This window comes from Salvelinus namaycush, chromosome 31 (assembly GCF_016432855.1).
Source record: "Salvelinus namaycush isolate Seneca chromosome 31, SaNama_1.0, whole genome shotgun sequence".
NCBI lineage: Eukaryota > Metazoa > Chordata > Actinopteri > Salmoniformes > Salmonidae > Salvelinus > Salvelinus namaycush.
The window spans coordinates 27002149-27029344 of NC_052337.1; the positions used below are offsets into that span (position 1 = coordinate 27002149).

Sequence of the window (27196 nt, forward strand, 5' to 3'; positions counted from 1 at the left end):
AAAGTTCTCTTCACTGACGAGTCGCGGTTTTGTCTCACCAGGGGTGATGGTCGGATTCGGGTTTATCGTTGAAGGAATGAGCGTTACACTGAGGCCTGTACTCTGGAGCGGGATCGATTTGGAGGTGGAGGGTCCGTCATGGTCTGGGGCGGTGTGTCACAGCATCATCGGACTGAGCTTGTTGTCATTGCAGGCAATCTCAACGCCATCCTCCTCCCTCATGTGGTACCCTTCATGCAGGCTCATCCTGACATGACCCTCCAGCATGACAATGCCACCAGCCATACTGCTTGTTCTGTGCGTGATTTCCTGCAAGACAGGAATGTCAGTGTTCTGCCATGGCCAGCGAAGAGCCCGGATCTCAATCCCATTGAGCACGTCTGGGATCTGTTGGATCGGAGGGTGAGGGCTAGGGCCATTCCCCACAAAAATGTCTGGGAACTTGCAGGTGCCTTGGTGGAAGAGTGGGATAACATTTCACAGCAAGAACTGGCAAATCTGGTGCAGTCCATGAGGAGACGCACTGCAGTACTTAATGCAGCTGGTGGCCACACCAGATACTGACTGTTACTTTTACTTTTGACCCCCTCTTTGTTCAGGGACACATTATTCCATTTCTGTTAGTCACATATCTGTGAAACTTGTTCAGTTTATGTCTCAGTTGTTGAATCTTGTTATGTTCATACAAATATTTACACAAGTTAAGTTTGCTGAAAATAAACACAGTTGACAGTGAGAGGATGTTCCTTTTTTTGCAGAGTTTACTTGTCTGACAGAGAGAACTAATACTGATACTTTTGGGGTGGATTTGGCGGGGGTTTGGTTCAAATCTGATTTTAGGTTCTATATTTATCACCTTTTTTTTTAAAGACCAAATTGGGTGCAGTCAATTAGATTAATTTCTCAGAGGTCTAATTATATTTAGACAAAACAATGTTAAAGGAATGCTAATATGTCATGTTTCTAACTGCAGAAACAATTTCAGAACAATCTGAGATGGTGGATGTCATGGCTTGCTGAAATGACATGAGACGACCCATTTTTGTAATTTTAATCTTCATCCCTCTATGCTATCAGAGTAGATACCTGCCATGGCAGCACCCTACTGGGGTATGGAGCATGATGATTATATGATGAAAATGTATTATTTATCAAATGCATACATAAACATTCACACACACACACACACACACACATGCCTACCAATATGAAAGCACTCATAGAAGTGCGCACACACATACACACACAGACACACACACACACACTCACTCACACACACACAAACAGATGCACGTTGATTGCATCATAATGCCCAAACTGGAGCGGGAAAAAATACACGGAAATCGAAAAGCCTTGACAGAGATTGGTAGCCTTTCTTTGCTAAATTATAAACATATAATTATTGCTGGGAACACATGGATTGTATAACTATTCTATTAATTGTTCTATCTAGTGATTGCATTTGATCACTGGTACCTTGTGTTGGTGCCAACAAAAAGCAGAAACCAAATAGCAGCCTACTTCCTAGAGAGTAAGAGGATAATTAGCTTCCAGCATGAGCAGCAGTTGAAACAGCCACCGTAACCTTTGAACAAATTGAGTTGTTATTTTTTAATCATCAAAATGACTGCCACCTTTTCAGCGCCTTAAAGGGCATGCTTAGAATCGATTTACAATTGAAGCTCAAACGGTTAGTTATCTTTTAAGGGGACCAATCAGCTTTGTTGGGGATAACAATCGTTAAATTATGTTTAAGATCTGTTGGTAATAAACAAGGATTTATTTGATTCATAATCTAAGACAGACAAGACCTTTAATTCCTATTAAAACACAACATGAATCTCTATCAAACTCATTGCTGTCCAAACGAAGACAGGAACAGGCTCTGTTATAAAGCAGTTTAATGTCAATCCATATATCAGGATGAGGCATAATACAGGAGGCAATGTTCAAGATGATGTGTGAATCGGTAAAGTTATCACTCACTTTGGAGGAATAAACTGCAGTTCTCAAAAACCACTCCTACAAACAGGAATATAGAAAAGTCAAGCAGTTTGACAACAACATGCTACCTTTTCATGTATAGCAATAGAAACCAAGTTGACTCTAACTGATGCTTTAAAAAGTGCACACGGAAATGGGCAGAGAGGCATTGGGATCACATAGCCAACTTGCTTGAATATGGACTGAAAAATTTAATTAACAAGCTAGCAACAAATTAGCGAGGTGGAACAGCGGCCATTCAGCAACGTTCCAAATGAGATCTGAATTATGCAAGGAAATTAATTAGAATTTCACATATGGGAACCAGATTCATCCTTATCAACCCAAAGCTAGAACTCAGTTTATTGCACCTCAGTCGATAGTCCGTTAATTAATACGCTTTTAGTCTATCGCTTGTTCTCTTTTATTTCATAATATATTTCAGATGTACTGCAGGAATACTTGATAATTATCCTTGGAGTGCAGGGAAATATACACCAGACAAGATTAGCTTTTGCCATTACTCTGATAAAGTATATGTTAATTCCTTGAAATGAAGGCATATTGGATTCAATTGGCATGGCGACAGTTTCTCTCATGTCTGCAGTTCACTTTTGTGTGATAAGAATATAGGCTACACTAAATACACAACTCAAAAAAGTCACACTTCTGACTGTGAACTGAAACCATGACAAAACATTTGGTTGTGTCATCAAACTAAAAGTGCAATGCAATCAAACATGCTGGTTTTTGGACATTTTAGCTATTTCCTCTCTCTGAGGAGTCAGGTTGACACCAGTGTGTTGTGTCATATACAAGGTTTTCGATAAACCATGTGGGTCTTAATGGGGCAGTCAGTATTCGTATCAAAACAGAACCAGTGATATGTCAAGACAGTGCTTTGAGGAAATGAAAGCATGTCAATAAATAAAGAGCAAAGAACAGGGAAACCTGTGAGGCCTCGTTACATTACAGTGCTAATATTGCATAGCTGCTGTGGGTTTAGTAAACTGAAATACCATGACCACTGGAGAAATACATAAGGAGACGGTCCCGTGTGGCTCAGTTGGTGAGCAGGGTTGTGCGTTTGATTCCCACAGGGGATCAGTACGGAAAAAAGTAGGAAAATGTATCCACTCAAAATGTATCAAAATGTAAGTCGCTCTGGATTTTTTAATATTTTTTTTTATTACAAATGTAGAAAATCACAATCATTTGTCATCAGACAATATTATATATACTGAGCACCATTGAAAAACAACTTGATGTATTGTAGACAAAGCACTCAAAGGCTATTGAAGGAACCAAATCCGGACAGTCAGAAATAGAGTTGCACATTGGTAAGTGATTTTTAAGCAAAAGATTGATAACCGTTTGCTTGGCATGAATCTGGCCCTCAACCATCACGGTCACCTAATAATCCCCAGTTTACAATTGGCTCATTCATCCCCCTCCTCTCCCCTGTAACTATTCCCCAGGTCGTTGCTGCAAATGAGAACGTGTTCTCAGTCAACTTACCTGGTAAAATAACGGATAAATAAAAAATAAAATAAAAAAATGAATGTTAATTGCAAATATAAAGAGACCAGGGAAAGATCCATAATACTTTAACAGGCATTGTTATAATTCTCTTTTAGACACAAATGTGGCCTGTTGCAGGGTATTTGAATCATCGACAGTAGCAGTAGCAGAAATGTAAGACAATTTAGACAATGGCATAGAGTTCTAGCGTGGTTCATTGTGTTAAATGAAACAGGCTCATCTGATCGCAACGTCCTCTTCTCCTGCCCTTCCACCACTTCCCCTGTTATAGTTATTATGTTGTGTGTCTTCCAAAGCCACCTACTATAGCATTTCCCACCCTGAACCCTTCAAATTGGCCAGTTTAAGAGGTTTATATATCTGCTTCTCATCCACTCTCTCAGTAATAACATCTTAGACAGAGAGGTGGAGTGCACACTTAAAACGATTCGTTTTCACAAAAAGAGCCAAAATATGATTGCTTTAGTACTCATCTCTTTGTAGCAATTTCCTAAGTAATTTGGAGATGACAAGGACTCCCAATGATGTCTTAAAATGTTGTGTTATGGGTTGTTAAAAGTACCTATAAATACAATAACAATATAGTAGAATTAGTCAATAAATGCCTACTGTATTTAAACACTAATTACATAGCTTGATTGAGTACCCATATTGCATCTCACTTTGCTAAGTCGCCCACACAATGTGCTTCATTCGTTGTCAATCAAAACTATTTTCCTTGACTTTTATTCAAATGCTTGTCACGACTTCTGCCGAAGTTGATGCCTCTCCTTGTTCGGGAGGTGTTCGGCGGTCGACGTCGCCAGTCTTCTAGCCATCGCCGATCCATTTTTCATTTTCCATTTGTTTTGTCTCGTTTTCCCACACACCTGGTTTTCATTTCCCAATTACTGGTCATGTATTTAACCCTCTGTTTCCCCCATGTCTTTGTGTGTGATTGTTTATTGTTTGGTCGGTACGTTTCCGGCTGGTTTTTTCCCTGTGCTGTTTTCACCCGTGTTTTGTGGCAACCGTTATTGTTCGCACATTGGTATTTGTTTACTTTGTGTTATTTTCTTGAGTAAAGTGCGTTGTTCACTCATCTCTGCTCTCCTGCGCCTGACTTCATGCACCAGCTACACCCACCGTCTGACAATGCTCTTCTCCCCTCTGATGGTAATGTCATACCTCTTAATCAATGCTAAATCTGTCATGATATTGATGAAAACCATATGGCATTAGACAAATTATGTCAAAATAATACCTCCTTCTGTTCTCTCGGATGGGCTAGCTGACATTTGTCTCTCTGTCTTGAGTCTTTGCTCTTTGGAAAAAGTGCTATAGTTTTATTCCATAAAAGATGAAGCCATAATTCAACGTCAACCTTAAGGTAAGAAACAACATATGAAATGAAAAGCTAGCCTAGCTTCTGAAGGGATCATCACACATTGAGAGCAATGTCTTTCTTAGTAGAGTTGACATGTAGCTCACATCTCACTTTGAATGTTTGAATGAAAAGCGGTAAATTGGGAAAAGAGTGATTACATTGAAAAGACGGTAGAAGAAAAATAACACATGGGAGTATATGTTTCAGAAAAGAACACGTAGCAGAGAGATAATTTACAGCACCATCATAACTCAATTGATGTACCTATACATAATGTTTATTGTTATGGAATGGAACGTGCACTAAGTATTTGAGCCATATGGTTAAGATGTCAAGGTAACTGCCAAAATAATGGTAAAACTTGAGTAAATGAGGGATACAAAGTATATTGAAATTAGGTGCTTCCACACAGGTGTGGTTCCTGAGTTAATTAAGCAATTAAAATTACATTATGCTTATAAAAATGCTGGGTAGGACATTATTTTGGCTACCATGGCTATGCCCCCATAGGATGACAATGCCCCCATCCACATGGCACGAGTGGTATTTTGATAGTTTGATGCGCATGAAAAATTCATAAGCCATATGCCATGACCATCTCAGTTAACCAGATCACAACCCAATTGAACACTTTTGGGAGATTCTGGAGTGGCTCCTGAGACAGCATTTTCCACTACTATCAACAAAACCAAATGATTGAATTTCTTGTGGGAAAAAGTTCTAGACACTTGTAGAATCTATGCCAAGGTGCATTGAAACTGTTCTGTCTCGTGGTGGACCAACACCCTATTAAGACAATGTATGTAGGTGTTTCCTTTATTTTGGCAGTTAACTCCAGAGATTCATGTTAAAAAAACGTGACTTTCAATTAATAACACTACTTAGTGGACGCTAGTGCCAACTAATATTTTTCATAGTTATTTTTCATTGTTAAAGCAGATAAATCTTGCCCTATTTGTTACTACATATTTATGAACTTCAGGATTCAGCCACAGGAGCTTAGATCCTGAGGTTTTATCTAATGCACTCATGAAAAATCTCACCTTTGATGATAAAACAAAAAATAAAGAGCAAGTACTACATCACCATTTATAAGTCCTGGTGACTAAAGATGCCTTTTTCTCAAGCATGGCACATTTTTATGATACAGTATATGGTTCCGAGAACAAGTCAGCTTGTCATGGTAACCATGTATGGAGTAAGACCTGAGGGGTTAACACTGAGTTGTATGCAGTGACTCTACCTACCTCTCTAAAGAGATAAACATTTTAAACATTATGGAAATGCAATGATTTGGATACAACCCCGCGTATCTATTACCTGAAATAAAGCTGTGCTCAATGCTCTACATGAGTGTTGTACCCTCATGGGCAAGACAAAATATTTAAGTGCCTTTGAACAGGGTATGGTAGTTGGTGCCAGGCGCACTGGTTTGAGTGTGTCAAGAACTGCAACTCTACCGGGTTTTTCACACTCAACAGTTTCCCGTGTGCATGGTCCCGTCAGTGTATATGGCTGTAGAATAAATATGTATGTTTCCATGTCTTTACAAATTGGAGGCATGTAAAGTAAGCTGCAACAGGTTAACACAATGTTGCACTATAAGAACACCATTGTCCACTGTGTTGGGGAATCCTCATATGAAAGACCTCTGAGTGGTATAAGGCAATATTTAGCAATAAATTACATTTGTGGGTAAAACAATTACTCTCTGATAGTTGTGTGAGGCAACATCCCTTTTAAGCTGGCTCTCAGAGTAGCATAGCAAGAGTTGTGCTGTTGAGCAAATCTCTCTCGATTCACCAATTATTTTAACAGTCCCAGTAGAAATTGTAGTATCAGTGTTTGGCTCTCATTCTTAGGGACATACAGCCCAGAGGCCAGTCAAATTACAGCAGCACCCTATCCCCTAATGATCCAGCCATCCATCACACAGCTACCCAACTGGCCTATAAATGTAATTGTTTTACGACTCCGAGCCCGCCCAAACTCCCGTCAAACCTCTGGCATTGGACCTTTCCGGTCTCTCCTCCATCTCTCCTCCCATTGTAAATATGCAAACGACCAACCACGCTCACACAAAGATGTACTGTATTGCATATCAAATCAACTGTAATATGTTTCCTACAGTACACTCTGAGGTGCTATCTAGAACCTAAAAGGGTTTCGGCTATCCCCATAGGAGAACCCTTTAAATAACCCTTTTTGGTTCCCCTAAAATGGTTTCGGCTATCCCCATTGGAGAACCCTTTAAATAACCCTTTTTGGTTCCAGGTAGAACTCTTTTGGGTTCCATGTAGAACCCTTTCCACAGAGAGTTCTAAGTGTAACCAAAATGGTTCTACCTGGAACCAAAATGGGTTCTATATGTTATCAAAAAGGGTTATCCTATGTGGACAGCTGAAGAACCCATTTGGAACCCTTCTAAGAGTGTAGGCTACACTATGACAGCCTATAACTTTTAACATTTCTGGGTGTGGGAATGTAGCTACTCCTGAAATTTCAGTTTTTGGGATATACATGATTTGAGTAAGCTTGGGATCATGACATCTTCGTTGTACACCTGTTTGACTTGCTTATGGAGCCATATATGGCAATATGGAATCAGGTGGTGTGAACGTTCACACTTTTGCCAATTACAGATTTAGAAACGTGTCCCAAGATCATTATCATCATGGAATGCCTAACACTCTTCAGAATGTGTTGGGAAACGACTGGCGCCTACTCCCTTTCCTCTGTATCAATGTGTATGTGTTAATTAGCAGATCTTCAACTGCCTAAAGCATCTTAACTCAATGAAGTCAAACTGAATTACATAAATCCTCTAAATTATGGGAGGTTATGAATCCTCTAACTGAGAAATTACACACAGCTGAGAAATTACACTTACATATAGCACTTCATTATGCAGCAATTCTCATGGTGTCATACTAAGAATAAATGTGGGAATTACATTTCTTTCCAGAGGTTTTACAGAGGTGACAGTAACTCACCATACAGCCTGTTGAGTCGACTCTGCGGTCCGACACACACTTGAAGTTTTTCCGGCAGCCCCCGTTGTCCTTGGAACAGTCTCGGACCGGGCCGAAAGACGCCAGGAGATCATCTACTGTGTCAAAGTAGGTGGACATGATGGCCTCCTCCCTATGATGGGCAGAGAAGAAGAAGACATTTCCATCAATAGCCTGATCAGAATAAAGCCTGAGCACTTAACTGAAAGTGGATTTAGTCATAAGTTTACGCCTTGTGACTAAGGCTGTCCAACTATGGAAAACGCACTGGCAGTACTTCTGATAGATTTCAGAACTCGGTTTGGTTAGTTGTACATAGAGAAAAACAGAACAAATACAGCAGTCGGTCATTTTGGGGGGGATGATTCAAAGTCCACATATCTAACATAAAGCAAAGGTCTCCTCTGTGGCTCAATGTTATTACCACAATAACCCAATCTTTTCCTTTCCTTACAAAAACAGTTTTGCCTCAATTTCCTAATGTTGTGACCCTCATATTAGCGCTATCAAATTGTTACAAGATAAATCATGATACAACCATTACTTTGAAAAAGAGAGAGTTTGAAAAGGAGACATATTGTCCGTTACTTTGAAAAAGAGATAGTTTGAAAAGACATATCGTCCGTTCTGTCCTTGGTGTGTGCAGTCCCATTACTTCTGCATGGATATGTTGCTACTTTGTCGTGCTGTGGACTGTGGGAAAATGGTACAGATGGAATCAGATGAATGGTTATGCATTTCAGGAGAGACAGAATGACAGAGATCCGCCAGCCATTTAAAGCTTAAATCAATTCCATTGTGGAATCGATCTCCAAAAGATATACTGGGATGTTTGGGCCATTGTCCAAGCTCTGTATACAACAAATGGATATTTGGTCCTGATGGAATAAAGAAAACATAGAATGCAAGGTGAATGATGAAAGAGAGAGAGAGAGAGAGAGAGAGAGAGAAATGTATGTAATTCTTCAAGGAAGAGGAAATACGATACACACATTGTGTCGAAGGTGGGAATATGCAATAAGGCTGCACGTTTCTATTGTGAATAATCAAGGCAGGAAGGATAAAGGTTAGCAGCATTTTAGGCTGCTGCTACATTGTTGACTGACGCTATTGAATGATAATTATTACCAGATAGCAAGGCCTTAACCCTTTACACCTGTGGGCAATGTCTCCAAGTGGCCACACACCTCTCCAAAGTGTGCACAGTTCCTACATAATTTCAATGCACTTTTATAGCTCAAAGAAGAGTCTTCAATGATAAGGTGTTTTTTTGTTCTATTGCCAACATGACTAGCTAAGTTATAAAATGCCATCTTACCGTGTTAACCTTTCACAAGGCAATTCAGAGAAAGAGAGTCATTTTGGTGAGCATAGAAAGGAGTCGTGTGCGTTCAAGTGCATGTTCCACGGCAAATTTTCTTCACAATAGACTAACATAGGCTCATTCTGTTCAGAACAACCCAGTGTGATGCCATGTTATCTTGTAGCTTATATCAAACCTAGTTATCATAAACATTGACGCTGTATATGACATGAGTTTTATGATATGGAAGTGTGCAAATTTGGATTCGCAGGTGTTTTGCTTGCTTGTATGACATCAAAGTGGTATTTATTATAATCCTCACCATCTCATTTTTCAGAACACATTGAGTCCTTTTAATTTACAGGCCTTACCTCACTCAGACAACTAAAAATGCAGGAGTGATGGGGCAACTTCTTGTCCCGTGCGGTACTCATGTTCAGAACACGTCTGTCAGTCAAACAAAACCCATACAGCTCTGTGGAGCACAGAGCCTGAGCTCTGAAGTAATTTATAGCACGCTACTGTACAGCTACTGCTTTCAATTGTCGTGTCTTTACTATGGATTAAATTATATGACATGCTACTTTATAAAATCAATTCGCTGTAATTAATATTACCTGATTAAACTAATCATGTAAACGTAATTAACTAGGAAGTCGGGGCACCACGGAAGAATGTTTATAGAGCTGTTGTCTTCCGAATAAACTCTTAAAGACCTGGTAATATTTTATATCAATAGCAGTCAATTATTAATCGTCACCTTATTCAGTCTCATCTGAACGTCGTAAAATTCTTGGTTATCTTCACAAATCCTGGCTAACAAGTTCAATCAGCAATACAAAATGTGGTTTATTTATTTACTAAATACCTAAATAATCACACAGAATTACATATACACAGGATGGATCAAAGATTGATTACTAATTATGTCATAAAAGAAAACGTCCCTAGCGGACGAAACCGATATGACGGCTGGTTACACAAAGAAAAGGTGTTGGGTTTGAATGAAAGTGCGGGAAGACTGAGGAACAAAAGGATTGGGTCTCTATCGGACCTTATGAAGCTATGCTATCGTAAATACAGAATCTTATGCATTCTAAATAACGCCCATTCGGAAAAGGAAAATGCAAGAAATATATTTACTCTGAGCTGCGCTTCGATGGATTGGTCGAAGATGGAAGGCTGGGTTGCCCAGCAGAGATCTCCATTGTCCTTTGAATAATATTTCTGGGCGGATACGTTGTAGTCTGTAATCTTGTGGTGGAACGGATACGTTGTAGCACCGTCGTCGTGTGGTAGAACGGAAAAGTTGTAGTACCTGTCGTTCTGAAGAGATTGTTCGTCCTTTCGTAGGCCACACACGTTTACTGCTGCTGCTGATAACTCGACGTCTAGGATGTATCACTCCTTTAGTGAATAAGAGTTCAAAGTTCATACCAAGTTGCCATACTATAAGCTCATGCTATATTCTAGCTGGTATAGTCAAATTCATCCTTCCAGCGTGGCGATCGTCACCTCCACGTTGAAATTCGCCCTTCTAAACGTATGCACATCAGTCCTCACGTCATCGGGAACACAATGTTAATTTCATTAGGTTGTAGTCGTGCAACCAGAGCTCACGCTGAGGTTGGCTTAGTTCGCCGTGAATTGGGTCACAGGGGCTCTTATAGAAATGTAGTAAAGGGGTTGATTCATCATTTCCAACCAATGCCTAATCACGTGGGCGTGGCCACTGATTGAGCATATTTTACTTCTGAAAACAATTCTCTTATTTTAAAAACAAAAATTAAATGTAATCTTTTCACAAATAGTTTAATATTTAAACATTTAAATTGCACAACAATTCCATGTGAATCTGATGTGTAGACTTTCCAAGATACAGTTTATGTTGTCCTATCATCAGTAATAATGACTCAGACGACAACTGATCTGACATCATATTTTTAAAGTACCAACGGTGTCAGCCCTGACTGTCACGACTTCTAGCGAAGGTAACTCCTCTCCCTGTTCGGGTGGTACTCGCCGGTCGGCGTCGCCGGTTTACTAGCCGCCACCGATCCCTTTTTCCTTTTCTGTTTGTTTTTGTCTGTGATTCTTTTCACACCTGGTTTCAATTGCGTTTATTTCTGTGTGTATATAGGGTACCTGTTGCCTGCCTTAGTTCGTGTGGGATTAGACTTGAGTGTATTGCGCTCAATTGTATTGGATGTTTGTTGTGTTCACGATTTACGCACGTGTATGTAAAGTGTCGGAACTGTGTTTGTTCCTCCATGCGTTTGCACGAGTTGCTGAGTATCGTGAGCGTAGTTTTGGGATTTTCGTCGGTGCCATTTTTGTATTGGTGGACTATATGATTAAACACGCTTCTCAGACATCCCTGCTCTCCTGCGCCTGACTCCTACTCCTCTCACCGAGACGCACGTTATCACACTGACCATAGAGAGCCTTTTTTATTCTCTATTTGTTTATGTCAGGGTGTGACTTGGGTGGGAAAATCTATGTGTTCTATTTCTTTGTTGGCCGGGTATGGTTCCCAATCAGAGGCAGCTGTCGATCGTTGTCTCTGATTGGGGATCATACTTCGGCAGCCTGTTTTCCACCTGAGTTTGTGGGATCGTGTTTTTGCATAGTTGCTGTCTAGCCCTGCAGAACTTTACGTTCGGTTTTGTATTTTGTTGTTTTGTCGGAGTTCAGTATTAAAAATCATGAACACTTTCCACGCTGCGCTTTGGTCTCATTCATCTAACGACGGACGTAACAGAAGATCCCACCACAAACGGACCAAGCAGCATGGTCAGGAGGAGAGGACACAACGGAAACCCGAGAGGCAGCCCCCCCAAAACATTTTGGGGGGGGGGGGGGCAGATGACGTGGGCGTCGGTGCTATGGGGTGAGTCCGAGACCGAGGAAGAATTCTTGGACCGTTTGAGCGAGGAGTGGTTGGCAGTGGAGAGGGACGAAATAGTTTGGAGGGGTTGGAGTCTGGAGCAGGACAGTCGCTTTGAGGAGTGTGTGACCCTTCAGGCACCATGCTTTGCGGTTACACGTACTGTGTCTCCGGTACGCATCTACAGCCCGGTGCGCTCTGTGCCAGCTCCCCGCATTTGCCGTGCTACAGTAGGCATTCAGCCAGGACGGATTGTGCCGGCTCAGCGCTCCTGGTCTCCGGTGCGTCTCTTCGGCCCAGGTTATCCTGCGCCGGCTCTGCGCACTGTGTCTCCGGTGTGCCTTCACAGCCCAATACGTCCTGTGCCAGCGCCCCGCAATTTCCGGGCTAGGGTGAGCATCCAGCCAGGAAGGGTTGTGCCAGCTCTGCGCTCCAGACCTCCGGTGCGTCTCCACGGCCCAGTATATCCTGTGCCAGCTCCACGCACCCGGACTCCTGTGCGTCTGCCCAAGCTGGTAAGCCCTATGCCAGCTCTACGCACCAGGCCTCCAGTGCGTCTCCCCAGCCCGGTAAGCCCTGTGCCAGCTCCACGCACCATGCCTCCAGTGCGTCTCTCCAGCCCGGTGATGTGATGATCCATGGCCCGAAGCCTCCAGTGGTGATCCATGGCCTGAAGCCTCCAGTGATGATCCATGGCATGAAGCCTCCAGTGATGATCCATGGCACGAAGCCTCCAGTGATGATCCATGGCACGAAGCCTCCAGTGATGATCCATGGCACGAAGCCTCCAGTGATGATCCATGGCCCGGAGCCTCCAGTGGTGATCCATGGCCCGAAGCCTCCAGTGATGATCCATGGCACGAAGCCTCCAGTGATGATCCATGGCCCGAAGCCTCCAGTGATGATCCATGGCACGAAGCCTCCAGTGATGATCCATGGCCCGAAGCCTCCAGTGATGATCCATGGCCCGGAGCCTGCAGTGATGATCCATGGCCCGGAGCCTGCAGTGATGATCCATGGCACGAAGCTTCCAGTGACGATCCGCGGTCCGGAGTCTCCAGCAACGGTCTGCAGTCCAGAGTCTCCAGCGACGGTCTGCAGTCCAGCATCTCCAGCAACGGTCTAGAGCCTCCAGCAGGGGTTCCCAGTCCAGAGCCGCCTGCGAGGGTCTACGGTCCGGAGTCCGCGACGACGATCCGCGGTCCGGAGTCTCCAGCAACGGTCTGCAGTCCAGCCTCTCCAGCGACGGTCTGCAGTCCAGCGTCTCCAGCGACGGTCTGCAGTCCAGAGTCTACAGCGACGGTCCGCAGTCTAGAGCCTCCAGCAGGGGTTCCCAGTCCAGAGCCTCCAGCGACGGTCCCCAGTCCGGAGCCTCCAGTGACGGTCCCCAGTCCGGAGCCTCCAGCAACGGTTCCCAGTCCGGAACCTCCAGCGAGGGCTCCCAGTCAGGAGCCTCCGGCGACGATCGGTGGTTCGGTTCCTCCAGCAGTGATCTACGGTCCGGAGTCCGCGACGACGATCTACGGTACGGAGTCCGCGACAACGATCTACGGTCCGGAGTCCCCGGCGACGATCCCCGCACCAGAGGCGCCACCGAAGTGGGGGGAGCTTCAAGCGGAGCGGGGTCTGCGTCCCGCACCGGAGCCTCCACCGAGATAAGATGCCCACCCGGACCCTCCCCTATAGGTTCAGGTTTGCGGCTGGAGTCCGCACCTCTGGGGGACGGGTACTGTCACGCCCTGACCTTAGAGAGCCTTTTTTATTCTCTAGTGGAGTGGAGTGGAGAGAAAAAGGGGGAAAGGTATTTATGGGGGGTCATAAACCTCCTCCAATAGGGCAACGTCATGACACAATGTAGGCACTTATCAGTGGCCAAATCAGTAATGTTCAACCCATATACAGGTACAAGTGTAAAGGGCTTCTAAAGTGACAGAGAGAGACATAGCGAAGGATAATATAAATATTATGGGCTGCGCGAGAGATAAGAACAAAGAGAGCTACAAAGAGAGACAGATAGACATACAAATTAACAGACAGACAGAGAAATAGAGGCACATACACACAGATATTGAAGAGAAAATTCCCAAGGACACCACTCTTCCTGGCACAGTACTACCGGCAAACAGCAAAAGCATGTGTGTCACCGTGTCACTGCCACCGTGTCACTGCCACCCGTTTGTTCAGAGCCACCAAAGCTGCCATGTCTGTCCCTGTCCTCTGGCCTGTCGTGTTGGGGAGCAGGTGGGAGTCTACAGGCGTAAAAGTGATGAGGGGGATTACGAATGGTGGCTTTTTGGTCTGATCGCTTCCAATATGATTGGACATGATTTCCCAAGGCCAAAGATCTGGCAGTGCGCAGGGGCCTGCCAGCTTACAGTAGGTACAGGAGGCTGATGCCTGATAGCCCTCTTTCTCACACAGGTGCCCGCTCTGCCCAGCTCACAGGAAATTAACAAGTCATTAGAGGTGTAATGACATATAATGAAGCCATGAGTATTCCCTGTGTTTAATCTGAGCTATACCACGTAGTGCTAGCTGGCTGTCCTGTTTATTCTCTGTTAACCTATTTGTGGTTACTAACTAATAGAAATAGGTATAAGGAAATGCAGAAGCATGTTTTTTTCAATTGGTAACATCAAAGGCAATACAAGATTTTAACAGAGACAAAAAGAGTGTCCATGATGAAAGGCCATCCATCTTGGCCAGTGCAAAACAAAGAGTAGCCAACCACAATGACAATCTGTTGAGCAACACACAAATAACAATCTGAAGGGGATATTGTTTTGAGCTCCTTCTTATATTGTAATCCTCTGCCAGAAAACAAAAAGCAATCTCTACGGTACCAAAAGTAAAAGATGGATTAGAAAAAACTGAAAAAATAGGACAGTGTGACAATATTACAGTGTCTTATTTACTGTAGCTATACAGTATCATTGTGACAGACTTGGTTCACCTAGAGTTCTTATTCCAAACGGTATGGTATGTGTGTAAGCATAGCCGCGGGAAGTAGGGGTGCTGACGATGCTGCAGCAGCCCCTGAAAATTCCAAAATAATTCTGGAAAAAATATATTTTCACAAAAGTAGTGCACTGGGCCTAATAGTCCTGTACTAGTGGACCGATATAGCCCCCTCTTGGCAAAATAATCACAGCACCCCTACCCCCAAACTACTTCCTGTTGATGTGTGGAAGGAAAGAGCTTAAAACCTCTTGACACTAGGGGGGCGCCATTTCGATTTTATATAAATTCGTTCCCAAATTAAACTGCCTCGTACTCAATTCTTGCTCGTGCATATTATTATTACTATTGGATAGAAAACACTCTCTAGTTTCTAAAACCGTTTGAATTATTTCTCTGAGTGAAACAGAACTCATTCTGCAGCACTTTTCCTGTCAGGGAGTGAGATTTCAGAAATCGAGGTCCCTGTTCTGAGGTCAGTTTATAAGTCCCCATGTAAGCCATCGGGCTACATGCACTGCATACGTCTTCCTCTAGATGTCATTAAGCGGGGAGAATTTGAATGGAGTGGATTGCGCAATCTGGGCCACTATAAATGATCATGGAACGGAAGTACCATTCTTTTCAACTGGGCGCCTGGCGCAAGAGGGACATCACAATGGCGTCCTGCAAAGCTTTCGTTTTAGCAGTTCTATATCTCCGGTCATGTTTTTATTCGTTATAGTTGTTAAAGACATCATAAGGTAGTTAATTTAAACCGACTTATAGCAGTTTAGATCAGTTTATTGCGATTTTCTGGGATTTCTTTGTCATGCGCTTTCACGAGTTGGACACCTCTCCAGTGGGTGGCTAACGTTAGCGGCTATTTCGACAGGACAAGAGGACATCTTTCAACCAAAAGACGATTGTTCTGGAGAAAGGACACCTTGCCCAAGATTCTGATGGAAGCTCAGCTAATAGTAAGCAGTCTTTATGCTGTTAATTCGTACTTATGTTGACAAATGTCAAATAATAATTCCGCCATGAATTATGGTGCGGTCTTGCTTTAGCGCACGCTGTATTGCGCAGTAACGTTAATTTTAAAAATCTAACACAGCAATTGCATTAAGAACTAATTTATCTTTCATTTGCTGTCCAATCTGTATTTTTTAGTCAAGTTTATGAATAGTTTTCGATTAGATTAGGTGCCTCTCCAAGATGGCGCCGGACAGATTGCTTGAAGTTTTGGCCACTAATCACATTGTATAACCACGATTTGTGCCGCTAAATATGCACATTTTCGAACAAACTCTATATGCATTGTGTAATATGATGTTATAGGACTGTCATCTGAAGAATTCTGAGAAGGTTAGTGAAAAAATTAATATATTTTGGTGGTTTATACGTTATCGCTATGTTTGGCTTGAATCAATGCTGTTGTGATGTTTGCTATTGTGGTAAGCTAATATAACGCTATATTGTGTTTTCGCTGTAAAACACTTAGAAAATCTGAAATATTGTCTGGATTCACAAGATCTGTGTTTTTCATTTGCTGTACGCTGTGTATTTTTAAGAAATGTTTTATGATGAGTAATTAGGTAATACACGTTGCTCTCTGTAGTTATTCTAGTCGCTTTGGTGAGAGTTGTGATGGTGGCTGCAATGGTAAACTATGATTTATACCTGAAATATGCACATTTTTCTAACAAAACATATGCTATACAATAAATATGTTATCAGACTGTCATCTGATAAAGTTTTTTCTTGGTTAGTGGCTATTTATATCTTTATTTGGTCGAATTTGTGATAGCTACCTATGCAGTAAAAAACTGGTGGAGTAAAAAAAGTGGTGTCTTTTGCTAACGTGGTTAGCTAATAGATTTACATATTGTGTCTTCCCTGTAAAACATTTAAAAAATCAGAAATGATGGCTGGATTCACAAGATGTGTATCTTTCATCTGGTGTCTTGGACTTGTGATTTAATGATATTTAGATGCTAGTATTTACTTGTGACGCTATGCTAGGCTATGCTAGTCAGCTTTTTTACTGATGGGGGTGCTCCCGGATCCGGGTTTGGGAGGAATTAGAGGTTAACAGTCAAAAGATCACTAAAGCTCTATATTATAATGATCTTGCCATAGGTTCCCTCTAGAATGCCTTTTAACTGTTTTATTCCTCAGTGCATTATACAGTGCTAGCAATATGTCTTACTGCTCCAGTCTCCTGTTCAAGTGCTACATTAACTTTATGCTATATGGTTATCTCAAATTCACTACAGTCATTCAAACATCTAGTTGACATAGTGCAAACGGTTGGAATGATTATATTTTCATCTCTCTACCTTAGCTCTGCTTGCAATATGAAACACAAAGGCAACACATACTGTACACCTGCATCAAACACACACCCACCCACCCACACACACAGTTATTTATTTCCAGTTGGATCACAGGAGAAAGCATTTTGTGAGAAGAGTGTTGAGAAGGAGAAGGAGATGGATGAGTTGGTGGTGAATGCCTCATGCAGGGGAGAAGGGGCAGTAGTGAAGGGTGAATTATTGATCTTAGGCCTGACCTGGCTCCCTGCTGCGTTCTGACTCCACAGGGGAGATGGGGTCAAAGGTCAAAACAGAGGTTTGAATCATGCTGCGAACACCTTTCCATGGATATGTCACTGTTTTCCACTGGGGTGGAATGGATATAGAGGCAATAGCAGTTAAGTGTTAACTTGAAACCAATATAGCTCCTCTCTGTTTGGAAATATTGTTTTAATCAATGGCAGGTCTCTGAAAATAGCCTTTTATTCATTCCAATGTTTTTTTTCTTGAATCACTGTTATGACAAACTATCACTCTGGCCTCTCAATCTTCTATGGAATGGGAGTGGGAACATAATTTTGCAGGGTCAGTTTACGGGTTGGTGCGATCGCACACAATTACAGCAACTTCAATATTTTATGGAGTTGATCCGATGGTAATTTACTATGTATGAAACTGTCATTTGTGAGGCATCGTGGGTAGGGGCTGATGGCAGGTCGCGTACCGGGTTTTAATTGGAGAGCCGGCATTGATTGGACGCACTTGCCAACATGCGTGATAGAGGGCCGAGGATATCAGCATGCTCCATCCATTAACTTTTATTGCTAATAAAGCGAACAGGCACCGCCCGCTGGCATTGTCACAGCCTTTACGAGGTAGAGAGGAGGAGTGAGAGTGAGAAGAGAAAACAACACACATATACATGCACAGACACACACACACACACACACACACACACACAAAAGTGAAAAAAGGGTTGAGGGACCCACTTTGTGTACTATTAAGTGGTGTATAAAGGAGCTGACTCCTAGGTGGCATAGCAGTGCTGCTGAGGAAGAATAAAGGGGTCAGGCTGGAGGAGGCCTAGAGGAATGTGTTAGCTCACGGCAGCACCACAAGCCGAGAGGTCGCTTAAGTGTCAACACCTCACCATGTCTGACAATGTGTTAGGAGTGGAGAGAAACAATAGAGACAACATGTCAACAGGTCCATCTAAGGAAAGATGCAGAGGATAGATGGTCGCTGGTTGCTCTCTCACCTGCAGAGCACCGGAAAACATGCCTGAATATGCAGTGTGCTTTTTAAAAGCTAGACACAGCAAGCTATTCAGTAGAGCAAGACCTTCCACAGTTCCGTCACAATAACGAACATGATCTGAATAGAGACGCAGGTATTGTTTTTGTTTCTCTGGCAACCTTATATCATGAGGACTCCCATGTCTTCGTCGTCGGCTGAAGAAAATTGAACCATAATTAAAACTGAAAGCCAATGTTAGTTTTTTTGTCAACTTAACTGACTGCCAAGCTTTAGTGAGAACATGAAATAAATAAAAAACTATGCTAGATACTAAAATTAGAAATGAGGAAAGCTTTGTTTGAAGTTCAGACACTTTTTTCCACTTTGGCTTTGAGGGAAAGACAACTCTGGAGCTTTATTACAAGTCCTGAATCAAACACCCAAACCACCTCGGCTTCTCCTTATGAAAGACACTAGCTACATGTTTGGATGGTGGGACCACCTCTGCCGGTCAGTTGAGTCTGGGTACTGAACTCTACGTGTCTACTGTGAGGTTAGCGGGAGGAGAAGGAACTCCTGTGGGACAAAATAGTTGTTTTTCTTGGAAAAGGAACAAAAGTGTTTTCTTTGGAACAGGGCCTTGGGGAATAGAGCACACAGGGAGGAACGACATGACTCAACAAAGGGGAACAACAGACTGTGAGTGACAGGCAGATAGGTGCCACTGTGCTAACAAACCATGTACCCCTTTTTAGTGCTTTGTCTGCTCTGCTCTTATCGCTGTGGCAATTAAGAGAAAAAATGAACAAATACAATGGGATGCATATTGCAAATCACATTATTTCATGGTATCAAGGTAGTTACCTCTATGGGATCGGTGTCCCCCCCACGGGACGGTTGAGCTAACGTGCGCTAATGTGATTAGCATGACGTTTTAAGTAACAAGAACATTTCCCAGAACATAGACATATCTGATATGGGCAAAAAGCTTAAATTCTTGTTAATCTAACTGCACTGTCCGATTTACAGTAGCTATTACAGTGAAAGAATGCCATGCTATTGTTTGAGGAGAGTGCACAGTTATGTACTTGAAAATGTATCAATAAACCAATTAGGCACATTTGGGCAGACTACAACATTTTGAACAGTAATGCAATGGTTCATTGGATGAGTGTAAAACTTTGCACATATACTGCTGCCATCTAGTGGCCAACATCTAAATTGCGCCTAAATTGCAATAATACATTGTGGCCTTTCTCTTGCATTTCAAAGGGAAGATTTGTCCCCTAAAAACTGCAGGCAGAGCAAGAAACTCACTTACTTAATGAATCATTAGAGTGAAACAGCTGCACATCAAGCAAGACATCAAGGGGCTTAGCGACTCAGTCTGAAACCCAGTCTTAAGATGAATACATCCTTACTAACAGCACACACATAGACATAGAGGAGCAGTTTACAGAATACATCAATGTAGAGAGCCCTGCTTTTTTCTAAAGAGGGAGAAGGGAAAGTGAAAGAGAGGGTTGTGTGGAGAAAAGGAAAGGAATGGGGGAAGAGAGGGAGATGGAAGAAATAGAGTGCAAAGATAACAAGAATAGGAGATAAACATGGAGGAAGAGAGAGAGGGGAAGAAAGGATGGCAATATGGGAAGTGCTGTCAAACACATCATTGTGCGATTAAAACATACTGCCCCGTTCAGTCAGATAGCCAGAGGACATGCGATCTGGCTCCTCTGAAAAGAGACATGAAACTCACAGAGTCTCACTGAGTCTTCACTGAGGGAAGACTGTAGCGCTGTATAGTCTTTCATGTGCAGCTGTGCACACAGCTCAACAGTCGGGAGAAGGTCTGATTCACCAAATTGCAGTCTAGGGACCCTGACAGCCTCCTCTTAGGATCGCATCAAACACACGCTCTGCAAAATCACAGCCATTTTCTTAGAAACAGCCTTGATGTCGTTGAGGAAATGAAAGCGTGCTAAACTGACTGTGCATAATTAGCATGAGCTCTACTGTAATGAGACCAATCCAACATTAAAGCTACATATTTCATACAAAAGCAAATTTTTTCATAACTTCATCAAGTTTTTCATAACTTTTCCATTATGCTGTGAAATACAATTGCCAGTATAATACAATATTGCCTTTTTTAAGGCAATTGATAAAATTAGAAATATGTGTGTAGTTTTTTACAGTTTTATTCCACAAGGTATATTATGAGCATCTGTGTAAAAAGCATTGAGGACTATGCCAGGGTGAAATGATCTAATATCTCCATCTCAATGACCATTTTTGCATATCTTTCAACAGTTGTCTCTGTGGATTCTTCTCAATGAATAGTATCTAGAGGGGTTTCCATCACCCTCATATCATAGAGATGTATTCCCCATTCACACAGCTCTCCCAGGCTGCCCATGGTCACGCTGCCATGTTGAGTCAAAGCAGACTGAACAGAAAGGGTCCCTCTGGGATGGACAGATAAATATTAAACAGAACGCCTTCAAACAAACAGAAATACAATTATTATGTATGAAATTCAGAGTCCAGTTCACACAGAATCCAATCACGTAAATTAAACAATAAAGGAACGTTTGTAGGGTGCTTAAAACTTCTTATGGCTGCAGTCCCGTTAACGGGATTGATATGAGAACAGCCAGTCAAAGTGCAGGGCGCCAAATTCAAAAAACAGAAATCTCATAAATAAAATTCCTCAGACATTCATGTGTTTTATATCATATTAAAGGTAATCTTGTTGTTAATCCCACCAAAGTGTCCAATTGCAAATAGGCTTTTCAGCGAAAGCACTACAAACGATTATGTTAGGTCACCACAAAACCACAATAACCACAGCCATTTTTTTCCAGCTAAAGATAGCTTTCACAAAAACCAGAATAGAGATAAAATTAATCACTAACCTTCGATTATTTTCATCAGATGACACTCATAGGACTTCATGTTACACAATACATGCATGTTTTGTTTGATTAAGTTCATATTTATATAAAAAAATCAAAGGCGTTAGATTCACTAGTTGCAAAAACATCAAGTGACTTTGCATAGCCACATCGTTTCAACAGAAATACTCAACATAAATATAAATGATAATACAAGTAATACACATAGAATTATAGATATACCTCTCCTTAATGCAACCGCTGTGTCAGATTTCAAAAAAACTTTACGGAAATATAAACCATGCAATAATCTGAGACGGAGCTCAGATGATTAGCCAAATTAGCCACCATGTTGGACTCAACAGAAACCAGAAAATACATGATAAATGTTTCCTTACCTTTGATGAATTCATCAGAATGCAGTCCTAGGAATCCCAGGTCCACAATAAACGCTTGATTTGTTCGTTCATGTCCGTTATTTATGTCAAATTAGCTACTTTCGAATTGTTTACCAAATACCCTAACCAAAGTCTCAAAGCGCGACCACTATAACGTGACGAAATGTCCAAACGTTCCGTTACAGTCAGTAGAAACATGGCAAACGATGTACTGAATCAATCTTTAGAATGTTGTTAACATACATCTTGAATAACGTTCCAACCGGAGAATTAAATCGACTTCAATTGAGAGATGTAACGGAGCTGCCTCTCACGTGAACGCGCGTGTTGAATGCATGGTCACCTCATGGCACCTCATACTAAATTCTGTCTCCTTCGACCCCCCTTCACATTAGAGTCATCAGACTTAGTTCTATTGACTGGTGACATCTAGTGGAAGCCGTAGGAAGTGAAAACCCATCCATATCTCTCTGTATTTTGAATAAGAGCTTGGTTGAAAATATGGCACCCCCAGAAAAAATCCAAACAGGAAGTGGAACTTCTCAGGTTTTTGCCTGCCATATGAGTTATGTTAATCTCACAGACTTAATTCAAACAGTTTTAGAAACTTTAGAGTGTTTTCTATCCAATACTAATAATAATATGCATATATTAGCAACTGAGACTGAGGAGCTGGCCGTTTACAATGGGTACCTTTCATCCAAGCTACTCAATACTCCCCCTTCAGCCATAAGAACTTAAAGTAACACTGTGGGTGAATTTATACATTTGTTCGTAATAGCGTGCTTCGTATTTTAAATAGCTTGTTTCAGATTGATAGCACTAAACGCTGGATGACTGAGGTTGTGCAGTTTAATTTTGGTAGCCTTTGAGTGGTCTTGTTACTACCAAAAAATGGCTTGAGAATTTTTATAGAGCGTATGCATTAACCCTGTGCTAGAGAGAGAGATAGAAAGAGAGAGAGAGAAGAAAATAGCAAGAGAAAGAGAGCAAGAGAGGGAGAGAAAGATTACTGCTAACTACGTTGTACGGTAATTCAGTGTAGGCCCAATGCAACTGATATGACCTGAGGCCAAGCCAAGAAGTGTTTGTTTGCACCCATAAGTACCATAATGTAAAATACACAATAGTAAAATTGCTGGAAAAAACATAAATCGTTTATGTATTCATACAGGGTGATTTCATAAGAACATTTGTTGTAGTTGTTGTTGTAGCAGTAGTAGCAGTAGTAGTAGTAGTAGTAGTAGTAGTAGTAGTAGTAGTAGTAGTAGTAGTAGTAGTAGTAGTAGTAGTAGTAGTAACATTACTGGTGATAGTACTGGCATTTTTCTTGTGGTACAACCTAAAGTCATTATAAATCAAACATACATTTCTATAATTATTTATGACTGTAGCTAGTCACAGCAGGAGAGCAAATATCCCAGTCATTCACGTTCTTCCACTGTCTTCCTCCATATTCACCTACCAGCATAATGCATTACTTAGAAGCACCATAGTGCATAATGCTATAGAATGCAAAGGCACAACTACTACATCATTTATATTCGATATGACAAGTCCTTCAGCTCTGTGGAGCAGTAAACATGAAACTGACACACTGGACTGACCAAAAGAATGACCTAGCCACCTATGCATACTGAATGGAATTGCCATGGGAACTCACTTCTTAAAAAAACAAAAAACATCTATACAGTCTTAGACAGGTTCCAAATGAGATGTCAGAAATTATTCATGGTCTAAGAATGGACATTGATCGTTAATAAGGATGACACCATCAGTGGTAATAGGGAAATGCAATTAAATCAAATCAAATGGTGCCAAACTAGAACCAAAACATTGGAACTCTAAATAGCACCTGCAATGAATAATAGTGGTTGAATGCTATACACTATAGACCCTCCGTTTCAACTCACATATGCTTGCCTCTGGCACACATTCAATTAAATATAAACCAATAATCGCCCCCACAATCTACAGGCATCAGTGTGGGAGTTGTGAGGTGTGGGGGAGGGGATTTTGGTGAAGAAAACAATATTTGCCGTAGCTTCAATTTAAGCCTTCTAGAAAGTGTGTGCCCTCAGGCCTGGAGGGAAGCAAAAGTAATTCCGCTACCCAAGAATAGTAAAGCCCCCTTAACTGGCTCAAATAGCTGACCATTCAGCCTGTTACCAACCCTTAGTAAACTTTTGGAAAAAATGGTGTTTGTCCAGATACAATGCTATTTTACAGTAAACAAATTGACAACAGACTTTCAACATGGTTATAGGGAAGGACATTCAACAAGCACAGCACTTACACAAATGACTGATAATTGGCTGAGAGAAATTGATGATAAAAATATTGTGGGCGCTGTTTTGTTAGACAGTGTGGCTTTTGACATTATCGATGGGGAGAAGTCTGTCCATAAAAAAGTGCTGCTTTGCCTTCTTAACAACACTATAAACAAGGCAGGTCCTACAGGCCTACAGGCCCTTGTTTTGTCACACCTGGACTACTGTTCAGTTGTGTGGTCAGGTGCCACAAAAACTGACTTAGAGAAATTACAATTGGCTCAGAACAGGGCAGTACGGCTAGCCCTTAAATGTACATGGGGAGCTAATATTAATGATATGCATGTCAATCTCTCCTGGCTGAGATTGACTTCATCACTACTTGTTTTTGTAAGAAGTGTTGACAAGCTGAATGCACAGAGCTGTCTGTTTAAACTACTAGCACACAGCTCAGACACCCATGCATACCCCACAAGACATGTCACCAGAGGTCTCTTCACAATCCCCAAGTCCATAACAGACTATGGGAGGCACACATAACTACATAGAGCCATGACTACATAGAACTCTATTCCACATCAGGTAACTGAGGCAAACAGTAGAATCATATTTATAAAACAGATACAAATACACCTTATGGAACAAAGTGGACTGTGAAGAGACACACACAAGTACAGACACACGCATATGCACACACTCTACACACACGTACATTCTAATATTATTGTATGGTGGTATTATAAATGTTGTATTGTAGATATGTAGTGGTGTAATAATATAATAATTATATGATGTACTGTTTTATATTTTGTTTTATGTGTAATGTAAGTTCCTTAATGTGTTTGGACCCCAGGAAGAGTAGCTGATGCCTTGGATCCTAATAAACACAAATACACTGACCTACTAAAATATGGATATGTGAATTAAAATGCATGAAATATCTAAGAGCCTGGATCCCTCAAATATGAAAAAAAAGTGTTTACATGTACTGTGGGAGTGTCAAAAGATAAAATATGGACAACATATTACACACAGGTAGCCTTACAAATGTGGTGAGATTATTTCAAACATGCTTCTTCTTCAGACTTTGTGATGTCATTCTGTTCATGCAAAGGTTGACTGGACTGCAGTTAGTCTAGATGGAATGGGTTGAACCTTTATTTCAGCTCAAGCTAGTAGTGAGTAATGCAGTGAGTTGGTCACTCTATTCAAAGCACATTTCCTCACTCATCTAATCTAATCAAAATCAGGGAGAGAGAGAGGGCAAGAGAGGGATAAATATTACTGCTAAGAAAAATATTGATAAAATATGATAAGAGAATGGTAGAGAGAAAGACCGAACCAAGAAACAGTTACCTAGAACCAGACTCCCAAGTACATGTGGTCGCTCCTTGCTGTTTTGTGAAATTCGTTTCTAGCAGCAGTGGAGATGACCTCTAATCACTTCCTAGTCCCACTATCAGGAGCTGCTACTCACTTCCCTGTTGTGCAACTAGCAGTGCCTGCACCGCACTAGCGTTGATGTTGGACTTATATCAGAGCGTACATGTCCCTACGCCTTTTAATAAGCCCTAGTGCAAAACAAGGTTTGACTCAACAGCACGTCTGTTGCATATAAACAGGTTCTAACAATGATTATGGCTAGCGTATCTAGCCATGGTAATCACTACAGGGATCTCGCTCTCTCTCCTTATTTATTTATTTCCCCTTCTCTCATGGTATTACTATGCCTGAGAGAAATTGAGTTCAATTAAAAAAACAGAACAGCTTCAGGCCCCTTGATCATTTCAGCCCAAAGTCCCACAGCTCTGTAGGGTGACTGTTTTTAAAACTGAGATGTGTGTTTTGGTACTGAGACAGAGGGCAGATGGCATTTCAATGGACCAGTAGAAGTCCCGTATGTTGTTATGAATAAGGCCATTAATGCCCAAATCAATAGCTAGTTGAAGGGAAAATGGATCAGAAAACACTTGATGTACCTTTGTTAGATGTTCAGTCTTTTGACCCTGTCTAGCAATGCTGTATTTAGAGTGCATCAAACATATCTATTTCTGCTATTCCCTTCATGTTTTCAAAATAGGAAAAGTACTTACTTCCATTTGAAGTCCCATCTTTCGAACTGCATTAGCAGTCACACCCAACAATCCCACTTTGATTTTCAGTGATGTCAATTAAGTAAAATAGCAGTTGAGAGACTGGTCCTAGAGATTAGGGTTCAAACCTCAAAGGGCATCTTCACACCGGTAAATATCAAAGTACATGAGTTAGTCTTTCTCTACTATACAAAAGGTTAGACGTTTTAATTAAAATAGAGTAGGTCTATGGACCAAAGCCCAAGAAACAATTCCTCCTCTCAACCATTAGTTTCCAAGGAAACTGGTTCCAAATTGTGAGGAAACGGTCAGCTATCTAACACACTCTCACCAAGAAGCTGAACACATACACATGTAGGATCTTAATTTGAGCCAGTTTGCTACAGCAGGAAAATAACCCTGCAGAAACAGGAAATGTGAACTATTATTTGGATTATACTTCATGGACATTTTTGTAGGAGTTGATACATTTTTCGTAAGGGAAGATCAAATCTTCAAAGTGGAAATGACAAGACTTTTTAAACGTCAAATACACAACAAGTTTAAAATGTCCTGCATTGCAGGGAAGTTATCCTGCAACACAGTGATCAAATTAAGATCCTACATATTTAGCAGCAGAACATTTTCATTTTCACTGTTTGGGAAAACTAAAACTGAATAGCTGTACTAGGGAGAGAGACATGTATTTGCCTGAGCAAGATTAGCAAATATAACCATATTAGCACCCATGGAGAGGGAGCCCTCTATCATTGGTCACGAATGAATATAGAGCTTACATGTTGACATCTGCTATTACAACCAATCTATTAAACTGTGAGCTCTGACAATATTTCTAGGTCCCCTATAAATCCTACTGTCGAAGCTGCTGCAGAATCCGCTGCCTCACTACCACAGTAGATTAGATGCAATTCCTTAAATGACGCTCTAGAGAACCTCCTCTCACACCAGCAATACATCT

The 27196-nt window shown here is 41.5% G+C and overlaps 1 protein-coding gene across 1 annotated transcript in view; it reads right to left on the bottom strand.

The window, feature by feature from the left end:
- Positions 1-27196, bottom strand: part of LOC120025537 (astrotactin-2-like) — a 451161-nt gene that overhangs the window by 195494 nt on the left and 228471 nt on the right. The window contains exon 11 of the mRNA XM_038970100.1: positions 7885-8035. Coding sequence (XP_038826028.1) covers positions 7885-8035 — 151 coding nt within the window. The remainder of the gene's footprint in view (positions 1-7884; positions 8036-27196) is intronic.